The sequence below is a fragment of the Polyodon spathula genome, chromosome 6, assembly GCF_017654505.1.
Source record: "Polyodon spathula isolate WHYD16114869_AA chromosome 6, ASM1765450v1, whole genome shotgun sequence".
Taxonomy (NCBI): Eukaryota; Metazoa; Chordata; class Actinopteri; order Acipenseriformes; family Polyodontidae; genus Polyodon; species Polyodon spathula.
Genome location: NC_054539.1, coordinates 33,320,741 through 33,334,735, shown reverse-complemented (window position 1 = coordinate 33,334,735; position 13,995 = coordinate 33,320,741). Strand labels below are relative to the sequence as shown.

General features: G+C 40.3%; 1 protein-coding gene across 3 annotated transcripts in view; it reads left to right on the top strand.

The window, feature by feature from the left end:
• Positions 1-13,995, top strand: part of lin9 (lin-9 DREAM MuvB core complex component) — an 81,460-nt gene that overhangs the window by 46,085 nt on the left and 21,380 nt on the right. For all 3 annotated transcript variants that reach the window (XM_041252764.1, XM_041252763.1, XM_041252762.1), the window contains 3 exons: positions 8,001-8,131; positions 8,658-8,783; positions 9,434-9,591. In XM_041252764.1, coding sequence (XP_041108698.1) covers positions 8,001-8,131; positions 8,658-8,783; positions 9,434-9,591 — 415 coding nt within the window. The remainder of the gene's footprint in view (positions 1-8,000; positions 8,132-8,657; positions 8,784-9,433; positions 9,592-13,995) is intronic.

Below are 13,995 nucleotides of genomic sequence, written 5' to 3'. Positions count from 1 at the left end.
TGACTATGGTGATGCAGTATATAGGTTTGCATCACTATCAACTTTAGGTAAACTGGACTCATGCAGCATTGAGGTACAATACAAATACAAGATTTAATACTCCTCATTGTATATTATACGATGTGGTAGGCCGGACGACTTTGGCTTTACGCAAGTTGAAGCACTGGTATATTCTGGTATATAAGGCTATTTAATGTAAATTATATGAATATACTTATTTAAATGAATACCTTATAGCTTCCCATAGTAACCATAGCCTCAGATCTCATTCTTTTTTGCATTTTAAATTCCCAAATGTGCGTACTCAGGCTGGTAAAGGATCCTTTGCTTATTATGCCCCATGGTCCTGGAATGAGTTCTAGTCCAAACTAAAGCTGCAGACCCAGATATCTTTATTGCAATTTAAGAGTAACTGCATGATTTCGTGACAGAGTTGTAATTGCTTTAAATAGTTGATACACTTTTGTGTATTTTGATTATTGTTTTAAACGTGATTTGCCTGTGTCTTTTAATTGTATTTTATTGTGTATTGTTCTTGTTGTCCAATTGACTTGCTGCTACCTGCTTGGCTAGGTCTTACTCTTGAGGTTTTAATCTACAATGATAACACTATGTAACACAATTTTTGTTCCTGGGTAGTAAGTGTTATTTCCTAATTGCTTGTGCCTCAAAAGTATAGAAAATGGCTATTATTCCCCACAAACTTTGCTTTTGTGACCAGGACAGTGATATTTCAAAATATCACTATTTCCAATGGGAAAATGGGAGCTTTTGTGTCTTTTCATTCACATAGTCAAAAAAAACAACATATGAATCCAAATTAACATGTATTTGTACTAAAGTAATACAAAAATGACTACAAAAGATTTAGAAGTGAGTAGTTTTTCGAGATTTACGATTATACTGTAAATACAGTCATTTTTGTATTACTTTAATATAAATACATGTTAATTTGGATGGAAAAATATTCCGTCTTGTTACACGATGTAATAAATACACACATTTTATATATATATAAAAAATCTATCAATCACACACAGACACACACAGGTATTGACTTATAGCTACTAAAAAACTTAAAAAAAATAAAATAAAAGGAAGATATTGCATAGTTGGCAACCAGTTTAGGGTCATACAAATACTAATACATTTGTGCACAGTTTTTTAAAAGGCTTTGTTTTGCACACAAGCCATTGTCTTATATGCTATAGATTTATAAAACGATGACTCATGTCTAGAAAAAAAAAAAAAAGCCCTCTGAATAAGGTGTTTAGAAGGGCTAGTATTTCGATAGTATCCTAATACTAAGTGGGTATTCAGTGTCACGTTTTTGGAATACTGGTATCCAGAAAACGGACGGATTCATTCGGAATACCCTGTTTAGATGGCATGGAATAGCTATTAAAATTTCCCACTATTCCGAGTACATCTGGAATCCTGATAGAACAGGACAACTGGAACAGGTACCCGGATAGCAATATGGGTGCAGTCAATTGCATCAACCATACGCGGCAGGTGCGCGACCTCATATAAACCCTGCATTATCTCCTCACTATTTGCTCTGGTACTGGGGAATTTAATATGTTCCTCAGCACGGCACAGCAATGTGGTTATGAACTGGTCGAGGTGGTGGACACGGCTGACTGGGTTATCCCCACTGTATCACCTGCTACCTTCTGGAAGGTCCCGGTAGCCAGGATACACATACAGATAGACACTACCAATTAATTACTCAGACAAGGCAGGTTTGTTCTGGCCAGGTCATCATACAGCATGTGGGACAGATTAGTCGAGACAATACCTGGATAGATTTGCTCATTGCTGAGCTCCTCATGTGTGCTGAGTCCGGTGCACCCTTTCAGCATATCTTCACCTATGTCGGGGTTGCTGTTGTAGGGTGTGCCTTGCATTATTCACATCCACATGACGACGGACACCCTGCATGCTACCCACTTTTCCCATTGTTACCTATTTGTAGTCAGTGCTAAATAACGCAGTCCTTTTACAATCCTTATTCTGCGCGTCACAAACCTGGTTTTGTGCTTGGCGCATACCTTCGAATATACCAGGATCACGCATGTTGTCGGCCACTCCCCCCCAAATTGCGTAATGCATACATTTTTACTTTTTGCACAGCGCAGAATGGATTGTGACGCACAAATGGCAACTTGGCACAATTTTGGCACAACGGCCATTTGCGACACGCAAACCCCTCTGCGCGGTGCGCAAACTAATATCGGGCCCCATGAATTTTGCTCTATTCGAGAATTCTACTGTATAATATCAGACCATCCATCTGTAAGCTGAAGCACAGCTGGGTCATGCAGCAAGACAATGATCCGAAACACACAAGCAAGTCTACATCAGAATGGTTGAAGAACAAGAAATTTTAATTTTGCAATGGCCTAGTCAAAATCCAGACCTAAACCCCATTGAGATTTTGTGGCAGGACCTGAAACGAGCAGTTTATGCTTGAAAACCCACCAAATGTCACTGAGTTGAAGGAGTGGGCCAAAAATCTTCCAGGGTGCTGTGAGAGATCAATAACTACAGGAAGTGTTTGGTTGCAGAGATTGCTGTTAAAGGTGGTGTAACCAGTTATTGAGTCTAAGGGGGCGATTTACTTTTTCACACTGGGGCATTGGGCATTAATAAATAAAAAAAGTATCAATGTTATGTAATTTGTTCACTCAGTCCCTTTTATCTAATGTTAGATTTTGGTTAGATTTTTCACGTGCGCGTGTGTGTTTGTGGGTGTGTGTGTGTGTGTATATATATATATATATATATATATATATATATATATATATATATATATATATATATATATCTATATAAATATATATATTATAAATCCCTCGCTATAGGAACTACTGTTATGAGATTTCAATTATACGAGACACAGAAATGAATACCTTTTTTCCATTAAACGGGCATATTTTTGCTCTTAAGAGAAGGGAGCTCGCAAAGTGGCTGATCGTATGTTGCATCTGCAAGTCACAGCATTCCCAGCATGCACTGTGAGCAGCCTTTATACCGTTCTCGTGTTGTTTCACGTGTGTAGCGGTTGTCAGTTGAATTCTGTTATCTCTTAAGTGCTTTTTTTATTTCTGTTTTATATTTAATATTCTCAATTTTCATTTTCATAACTGTCCGTTATTCATTGTTAGCGTTTTTACAACTTCATTAATATTTACTATAACATACGTTTTCTAACACTATAAATGCATGAAAGAAAACTGTAAGCCCCGGTCTTTGTTTGTGGGGGACTCATGCAATACCGCAAGAGATTGTTTGTTTATTTGACATTTACTTAACAATTTTAGATACTGTTCTGTCTTTTATTAAGGGGGAATTTTGGGTCTTGAGGACTTTTTTTGGTCTCTGGAACCAATTGAAGATTATAACATGAGAACCAATGGATTTCATTTGTTATATGAGATTTCAACTGACGAGCAGTTTTCAAGGAACAAATTACACTTGTATAACGAGGGATTAATGTGTGTATATGTGTGTATATATAAAATATATATATTTAATATAAAAAATATTGCTTCATGCTCTTTCATGTATTGTTGTATGTACGGGCTAAATGTCTATCCATGTGTGCCCTGATCTACGTATGCCTTACCTGCATGTTGTCAGTGTGTCTTCCCAAAGCATACTTATCTGCGCCTGTGATGACGCATCTGTCTTTCTGTCTGTAGTAGTGCTTGTATGGATAACCAAGAACACTTCAGTCTGTGTTCTTGGTTATGTCTTAGCATCTTTATTCTGGTTAAACCCAGCTGATAAGGGAATGAGCATTTAAATGTGAAGTGGAGCGATCAGATAAAGAAGCCAAGTTAGAATCCCCAGTACCTTTCCAATTGTGCCTATTTGCTTGATGCTTTGACAAGGTTGCCCCAATTGTTTCTCCTAACTTGGGCTTTTGTGTTTTGATATCAGCACTTTAAATGGCTGTTGCATTTTTCTAACTTGTTTTTTTACATTGACAGTGTTTTTGTTTATAATGATTTCCATTGCATGAGTAGATGTTAAACTTCTTGCTGATTTGAACTCTGCTGTCGCCAAGATAAGCACCAACTAAGACATAGCTTTACAGTAAACTAATGCGATCCCCATCTATTTGCGTTGCTTTCCATCTGATGTAGATATCCTTCTGTCTGGTGTTGATTGCTGAAGTGTAATGCTGGCTCCAGGTGCTCAGGTAATTTTGCCTCCCCAGCGCATCAGCACACACAACAGCTGTGATGCTGGCTCCGGGGATCAACCCAGTGCGGTCTCCCCAGTGCATCAGCATGACAACCGTCTGGAGTGAGCTAAGTAGGGTACATCTCTGGGGTCTTCAAGTGGGCACCTTCCGTCCTTGGTGTTTCGTCGACTAGCCCGCAACACCTCGAGTGCTCAACAGTGATTCTGGCGTCCCAGCATCACCCCCCCTCCATCCCCCACTCAGCTCAGCCCAGCTTACTTACCTGTACATCAACGTTGCTTTCTTTCTATTGTGCTTGAGATCCTCATCCAGAATCTTTCCGTCTCAACCACAGCCAGTTGATGCTCCTTTCTGCTGCTTCAGATAAGTTATTCACTGTGCAATGCAACTCTTGGCCACTGAACCCGACATCTCCGAGAAACCGAGCTGTACAGTGTGCCACAAACCCTCGACAACCCTCCTCCACTGGATAAACTCGGACTCTCCATCCTCTCTGTTCTGCTTCAGCAGCTAATTGAGCATACCAAAATTTCGTCCTCTCATACGCCTCATCCACAGCATCCTCCCATGGCACTATTAACTGTACCAGATGAACAAGGCGTGCTGATCCAGACCACAAACAAGACAGTGTCTGGTTGAAGGTTAGTGGTGGCAATCTCAGGTGGAAAAATAAGCCGACATCTGCCAGCAGCTTCCAGTCTCTAGCAGCTTCCAGTTGTCCTGGGCGAGGCTTGGTTTTAACACCTTTTCTTGGTGGTTGCTCTCCTGGACAGAGGAATATTGTCTTGCGTGTGTGTAATGCTTTGATGGAACTGGTGGAACTTATTGGTCAGGTTATGCTTATTTTCCAATGCTAAGGCCAAACGTCGCAGCACTTAGTCATGGCGCCAGGTAAACCTTCCTTGGCTAAGACCCACCTTTACATCCTGTCAAAATGTGCCTTAATGTTGCAGGTGATGAACACAAAGGACATGAGGGTTCCTCACCCACCCGGAGGTTTAGGTTCTGTGATGATGGGAGAACATCATCATCATATGCTGATCTGATGAGGAAACTGATCCTGCTCTGTTCCATTTTCCATAGGTCTTGCCAGCCGATCTTGCGTTGTTCCACACTCTCCCATCTCATCCATTCTCCCTGCTTGGCCTGGGAAATGGTCTTTACACTCCTGACCCTCTCCTCCTGCTTTTGCACCTCGTTGACTACCAGCTCCCTCCATTGAGCAGGGGTTGCCTTGTGCCATGTAGGAGGAGCTGAACTGAGACCAAGACCTCCTTTTCCATGCTGAACTTGCCCCATAATATCTCCAATTTTGAAGGGCAGCCTTAGCATCTTCCACAGCTTTCTTTGCCATCCATTTTCTTCCAGTTTTCAACACAGGTGCTGCCTCCCTTACGCATTTGTCACGTGAATCTACTAATGTCATTTCCAGTCGGACTTTGGAGCAGAAATTGGTAGCTGCAGTATTCCTTTACCATAAAGTCCCACTCTGCTGAGGCAGTGTGGAACTCCCAACCATTTCTTGACGTATGAACTGATTAAAGCTTCCAGCTTCTCAACTGTCGTCAAGGAAACCGCGTAGCGAGTCAGTGGCCATAGCAGTCTTGGCAGTAGACCAAACAGAAAGCACCAGAGATTGTTTCCCGGTAAAGTGCTGTCTATGCTCTTCAACCCTTCTACTGCTTGTTGTCTAACTTGTCCCACACGAACTCTGTCCTTTAGCTGTTCTTTAGATCACCGTTGTACCATTTCCCTAGACTTTTCACTGGCTTCTCGGAACTGTTGGTATTGCCTCACCATTAATGTAGAACCTTGTATCTACTACTTTACCTTTTAATTATAGAGATGCTCATATATATATATATATATATAATTACACACATACATGTGTGTGTGTAATATATATATATATATATATATATATATATATATATATATATATATATATATATATATATATATATATATATATATATATATATATATACACACATACACACACACAGTGTCTATATTAAGCATTCGCCCCTTTGGCCGTTTTCACAGTTTGTGTTACAACCTGAAATCTTAATGCATTTAATGGGATTTTTTTTTTCCTTTTGATTTACACAACCTACTCAACACTTTGAAGGGGAAAGATATTGTAAGACAGGTAATGAAAAATAAAAAAAACTTGCACGTCTTGGTTAGGTAAGTATTGAGTCAGTACTTTGGTCGAACCACCTTTGGCAGCAGTTATAGCTGTGAGTCTTTTGGGGTTAGTCTCTACTAGGTTTGCAAATCCAGGATCGTGCAGTATTGGCCCATTCTTCTTGGCAAAATTGTTCAAGCTCTGTCAAGTTGGATGGGGATTGTTGGTGGACAGCATAGATTTCATAGATTCTCAATCGGATTCAAGTCCAGGCTTTGACTGGGCCACTCATGGACATTCACTTTCTTGTTTAAGCCACTCCAGTGTCACTTTGGCTGTGTGCTTGGGATCATTGTCCTGCTGAAAGGTGAATCTGCGTCCCAGTCGTCAGTCTTTTGCAGACTGAAGCAGGTTTTCCTCAAGGATTTGCCTGTATTTGGCTCAATCCATTTTGCCTTCTACCCTGACAAGCTTTCCAGTCCCTGCTGATAAAAGCATCCCCATAGCATGATGCTGCCGCCACCATGCTTCACAGTAGGGATGGTGTTACCTGGGTGATGTGCTGTGTTGGGTTTGCGTCAGACTTAATGCTTTGCATTTAAGCCAAATAGTTCAACTTTTGTTTCATCGGACCACAGAATCTTTTGCCACATCTTTGCAGAGTCTCCCACTTGCCTTTTTGCAAATTCCAAGCAGGACTTTACATGGGCTTTTTCAGAAATGGCTTCCTCGTTGACACTCTTTCATACAGGCCAGATTTGAGGAGTACCTCCTCTATTGTTGGCAGACACTTTCTTCCATCTCAGCCATGGAATGCTTTAGGTGTTTCAGAGTTGTCATTGGACTCTTGGTGGCTTCTCTGACCAATGACCACCTTACCTAGCTGCTCAGTTTGGGAGGACGGCTTGCTGGGTGTTGCCGTGTGCCTTCCACTTCTTAATGATCGACTTTTGAAATATTTTTATACCAGTTCCCTGATCTGTGCCTTTCCACAACTTAATCCTGGAGTTGTTTTGAAAGCTCCTCGGTCTTCATGGTAGTATCTTTGCTTTGAATGCACTACTCAACTGTGGGACCTTAGAGACAGATGTATTTAATCTGAAATTACACACAGATGGACTCCATTTAACTTACTATGTGAATTCTGAAGGCAATTGGTTGCAACTGAGCTTTTTTAGGAGTGTCATAGCAAAGGGGGTGAATACTTATCTAATGAAGACTTTTTTTCAGGTTTTTATTTGTAACTGATTTGTTTCCCCCCATTTTTTACACATTGAAAGTGTTGAGTAGGTTGTGTAAATCAAAGGAAAAAAATTCATTTTAATGCATCAGGATTTTCAGGTTCACACAACAAACTGAAAACGTCCAAGGGGGGTGAGTACTTCCTATAGGGGGTGTGTGTGTGTGTGTGTGTGTGTGTGTGTGTGTGTGTGTGTGTGTGTATATATATATATAACAATATAAAAAATATTAGACACACACAAACACTGCTAAGTAAACCAAAATGTTAACGATTAAGACTTTGAAATATTCACAATCTATAGTAGACTATCCTGTAAGAAGTCGATTCATGGGCACCACATGCTTTTTGGTTACCTGTTTTTTTGCTGTGTACTTTTTTTTTTTAATTTTATTTTTGTTTTCTTTAATTAGAAACTTGCAACTGCTGCTACACCAGATAAAAAAGTATCACAGAAGATTGGGCTTAGGTTGCGGAATCTCCTCAAACTTCCAAAAGCGCACAAGTGGTGCATCTATGAGTGGTTTTATTCTAATATAGACAGGTAAGAGTTGTCCTTGATATGATAATGATTTATGGGTGATTACATGGTCACTACCATGTTTCTGGGAGACTAATGTAAAATACTTGTATAATTATGTGTAACTTGATGAATAATGATGGTAAAGCCAACTTGATTATACAGTTAAGAACATTTTGTCTTCTAGGACAAGGTAAAGAACTAAAATTTGTGTAATGCTTAAGGAATAAAGCAGTCAGTGTTGTGTATAAATTGAAAAAAGGCATTTTGCATAATCTTTTATTTTTACAACCATGGGACTTGGTAAATTGTTGGACAGTAAGAAATGTGCATGCACATTTAATTATAACTCAGTGTTGCATTTGTAACACTTCCTCATTCCACAATGGTTTGATAGTAGTTAGTTTTGCAAGGTAAAAAACTTTCTGCATTGGACCTTAATATAATTAAGCACCTTTGTAGTATTAAGTTATTCAGTCCATTTTAAGATGCTGAGTACATGTTTTAAAGTCTTAGTGTATTTATTGATTCAAATCTGTTTTGTTGACAGGCCATTATTTGAAGGGGACAATGACTTCTGTGTTTGTTTGAAAGAGTCATTTCCAAACCTAAAAACCAGAAAGTTGACCCGAGTAGAATGGGGGAAAATCAGAAGGTTGATGGGAAAACCAAGACGGTAAGGGACTTGTTTGTATTAAGAGTACTGTGTAATACAAGTTGACTATTTAGTTCCTGAATATGCTACAATACAACAAATAATGTTCATATAAAACAAATTAGGTCAGTGAATTAGTGAAGAGTCCTTAAACAGTGATGAATCTGTTTTTTTTTTTTTTTTTTTTTTTTTAAATCAAGAAATCACTTGAGCACTGTGTAATCCTGTGCATTAGTGTGCAGGCTTGCAATTGGCTGAAATAAATAAGGTCAGAACCCTGGTGCTTTGTTACATTTTTGTAGTAATTGATATATTCAGTTAACATTGGAGCATATTACATTAGATGAAAATTCATCTGCATTTCCTTTGCCTCAAAATTGTCTGAATTGTTTAACCAAAATTGTAAATTGAGTAAAACAACTGCTTGGATTTGTGTGCTTTGCTAGTCTACACAGTCTAAGAAAAGCATCAGTCATCACAAAACCAAACAGTTTTGTTCACTTATTTCATGTTGTATAGTAAATTAGCCAAATCAACACCAAAGACCACCTGATTGTCAGCAGCTGATTTCTGTGGTGAGCTCAATTAGAAAAATCTGTTTATGCAGCTCTTAATGTTACTGCATCTATAACCTGCCTCCTTTTTTATGAGTGTTTTCTGCTGCCATGTAGGTGTTCAGCAGCGTTCTTTGCAGAGGAGAGATCGGCATTAAAGCAGAAACGACAGAAAATCAGAGTACTGCAGCAGAGAAAGGTCACAGATGTGTCACACTTCAAAGATCTTCCAGAAGAAATCCCACTGCCTTTAGTAATAGGGACGAAAGTGACAGGTGAATTAATACTTTACTGTTTTGAAACTAAGGCCAGTTTCAGACGGATGCCAGAGTGCAGAACTCAATTGAAATTAAGTACATGTTAGAGTTGCAGTTTATTAAACCAATTGGTTTCATACTGGCGAACCAAAAGCGTATTGCGCTTATTCCAAAGAGCTCTTAAATAAAATTGCATCGTATTGAAATGATGACGTGGTTGTTTTAATGAAAAACTGTTATTTGAATACAGTAAGCCTACACAGCAAACAAACAAATGCTCATGTCAAACAAATACACAGCTGAACAAGTTTTAATCACATTTAACCATCTGTTGCCTTTATTGTAACAAAAATTATAATAATCCTGAATTTTTAATAGCTCCTAATGAAACCAAGGTGCACCAGAGCCGCTAGTGTCAAAAGAGCATCGAGGTGAACTTAATTGTTTCAGACGGCGCTGTACTCGTGTACTTAATTGGACAGTCAAAATTTTGTGCTTGAATTGAGTTTGGCCAGCCTTTAGAGAATCCGCCTGAAACTGGCCTAATCCTCTGCAAAAATATTCTGATTTTCGGAATATAGTTTTCCAAAAAGTAATTCTGCTATCAAGTGTTGTAAACACAGTTTTCTGAAAACTTACTCCAACCGTGTACTGCACATGAGAAAACTTTGACATCATTCCTGCGCATGTGATTATTAAAACTACTATATCAATATTTCCAGCCAGAAAATAATCACAGCAGTGAACACACAGGGACTTGCTACCTGAACCATGGGAGTTGGGAGAACAACAGTTTTGTTATGTCACGTTCGCTTTTCAGTGTATCTCAACAGATCAGAATGCTGGGGACTTATTCATTGCCTATAGGAAGTATTCACCCCCACCCTTGGATGTTTTCACAGTTTGTTTACAACCTAAAATCTTGATGCATTTAAATGGGATTTTTTTTCCTTTGATTTATACAACCTACTCAACATCTTCAATGTGTGAAAAAAATGGGGGAGGGGTGAAAAAACAAATAAATTGAAAATAAAAACCATGAAAAGTCTTCATTAGATAAGTATTCACCCGCTTTGCTATGACACTCCTAAATAAGCTCAGGTGCAATCAATTGCCTTCAGAATTCACACAATAACTTAAATGGAGTCCATCTTTGTGCAGTAAGTGGTTCACATGATTTCGAATTAAATACACCTGTCTCTGTAAGGTCCCACAGTTTGGTAGTACTTTCAAAGCAAAGATACTACCATGAAAAAAACAACTCCGGGATAAAGTTGTGGAAAGGCACAGATCAGTGGATAGGTATAAAAAGATTTCAAAGGCATTGAATATACTTTGGAGCACAGTGAAGTCAATCATTAAGAAGTGGAAGGTATACGGCCCCACCCAGAATCTGCTTAGAGCAGGCCGTCCTCCCAAACTGAGCAGCTGGGTAAAAAGGGCATTAGTCAGAGAAGCCACCAAGAGGACAATGACAATTCTGAGAGACCTACAGTGTTCCATGGCTGAGATGGGAGAAACTGTCCATGTGTTAACAATAGATGAGGTACTCCACAAATCTGGCCTGCATGGAAGAGTGGCAAGAATGAAGCCATTTCTGAAAAAAGCCCATGTAAAATCCTGCTTGGAACTTGCAAAAAGGCATGTGGGAGAGACTGCAAAGATGTGGCAAAACATTCTGTTGTCCAGTGAAACAAAAACTGAACTATTTGGTCCAAATGCAAAGTATTGTAGCTGTGTTTGCGCCAGAACATCACCCAGGTAACACCATCCCTACTGTGAAGCATGGTGGTGGCAGCATCATGCTATGGGGATGCTTTTCATCAGCAGGGACTGGGAAGCTTGTCAGGGTAGAGGGCAAAATGGATGGAGCTAAATGCAGGCAAATCCTTGAGGAAAATCTGCTTCAGTCTGCAAAAGACCTAAGACTGGGACGGAGAAACTCTAATTTGCACAGTAATGTGTGTAAGGTACAGTAGCTTATATGAAGAAAAGGATGAGCTGTTGCAAGGATGGGGCAGTTTGACACGCTGGCGAATTGGAACAAGAGAGATGTACAGAATAATATGTTGAATACACTAAGAATTTGAAACATTGCTATATTTAAAATACCTGATCATTTTTGCCCCAGTTTTAGTACTGCAGAATGAACCAAGCCTTATCTGTTCCCATTCTACTTGCAACTGTAATGCACAAATGCTTTACTTTTTCTGAAATTGAAGTTGAATTTTCGTAATTGTAATTGGATTATCTATTCTAAGTCATGTAAACACAAGTGTCATTTTTCAGAAAACTAATTCTTTTACAAAAATACAAAAATATACGAAATATGAACCATCAGTAATGGGTTATTCCCCTTTAAGAATCCAAGAACTGAGGCATGTATGCCAACAAACTCTCACAAGAGTGCATGAGGCAGCGCGAGTTGCCCTGACAAAAGCACATTGCGGCCATTCGCAAATTCTCTTTTCCATTTTCACAAAGATTGAAAGCATCTGAGCTAAGATGATAGCCATGAGAAATGCGTGTCTAGACCTATTCCGGCTAGGCAGAGCTTTACCAGTGGTGACATTCTAGAAACATCTGGGCTTGATGGCAGCAGCTTCTCAATCCCTTTCCCTGAGCCTTCTATGTATGCGGCCTTGTGGCAATTTGACCGGTGATTGTGAACAGGTGTAAAGGTGATGCGGTGCAAAAGGAATCACAAACAATTGTAATCCGGTAGGAAAGTGGTTTTAATTGTAATCCGGGTCTGGCGACCAAATAATAAATCCCGGCAATACACAACGATGTGTATTGCACAGAGAAAACAACAGGGTTACAATCCCAAACAATCACAGACGTCTCTGCCCCACAGTAATACGGCACACGGTCACCAGTCCTGGGTGCGTGTGGTCATGCTAGTGGTGGGTGGTAAACAATGTTATTTTGTGACTCTATTGGTGCAGTGATGATCTGGCTTGTGCTGGCCTAAGGCAACCGCTCTGGATATGTGTTAGCTGTCTGGTGGTTCAATAAACATAGACAGTTACTAACAGACAAGACAAACAAACACAACACTCACGAATATTCTCTTTTTATCTCTACTGCAGCTCTCTCGTCCTTCCGGTTTTAAAGTGCAAACCCCTAGCGAAGGAAAAGATTAGCGTTTCTCTGGCCCCTTTTATGCTACCCTGCATGATCCCTTGGTAAGCGATTTCAGCTGCGTCTATAGCTTGCAGCTGCTACTTCGTTTACCTTCCGGGTCAATATGTTCCTGCAACAGTCTCGCTTCCATCCAGGCTGACCGACTTCCAGACCTTGGAAACGAACTGTCAGACGAGCCCATCCAGATACTTTTCGCTATTTAGCACCCTCACAGGTCTAGAGGGAGATTTATAACCATAACTCATTGTATTTCTGTCACAGGCCCCTACAGGTTCAGTTCAACAGGATGGTCCCTCACCCAGTGCTGAACTGCAGCTGCTTAGTGACGGTGTCCAGATACTGTCTCCTGGCTCTCTCTTGGTTGAAACAACCAATCCACCTAGGCTGGGAGCAGTCACGAGAGAAGTGATCACCAACACCTCCAACCATGGTTGGGGCAGAGTGTGGACAGCCGGTGGTGTACAATGGGTGTGGCGTCCCCCTTGGCGGGGCCAACACAAATCTTCTGGAACTACAAGCGGTGTTTCTAACCCTTCAGTTCTTTCTGGAGGAGATCAAGGGGAGACAGGTGCTTGTCTGGACGGACAACACGACAGTGGTGGCTTACATCAACCACCAAGGTGGTATGAGGTCGCCCAGTCTCAACAGGGTGGTCACCAGACTTCTGCTCTGGGCACACACCCACCTCCTCTCACTCAGAGTGATTCCTCTACCAGGAGTGGTAAACACCGCCGCGGACCTCCTTTCGAGGCAGGTTCCGGATGGTACAGATTGGAGATTCCATCCTGGCGTAGTGAGCCTCATAAGGGAGTGGTTCGGGACAGCGGTTCCTTGAACCACGGATTGATCGGTGGGTAACCTAGTTGCCTTAGGACAGCTAGCACCATTAGCTCAGAAGAGTCTTGCGCCTGTCCTAATGACAAATTGGGTATACTTGCCCATTAGTGATGGTTTATATTTCATATTTGTAAGAGAATGTTAGGTTATCATAACCCTGATTCTCAGAAATAGAAATATTAACCATCAGTCTTCGCGGTCTCTGTAGAGCCACGAGACTCAAAAGTAAGAGAATTTGCAAATGGCTGTGTCATGCAATCTCGCTTTGTCATGCAATCTTTGTTGGCATACATGCTTCAGTTCTTAAAGGGGAATAACCCATTCGTGATGGTTGATATTTCTATTTCAGAGAAAACTAGGATTATGATAATAACCGAACATTTTCTGCTTGTTTTCTGAAGACATTACTTTTCTGAAAACATTATTTCCTGTAACTGT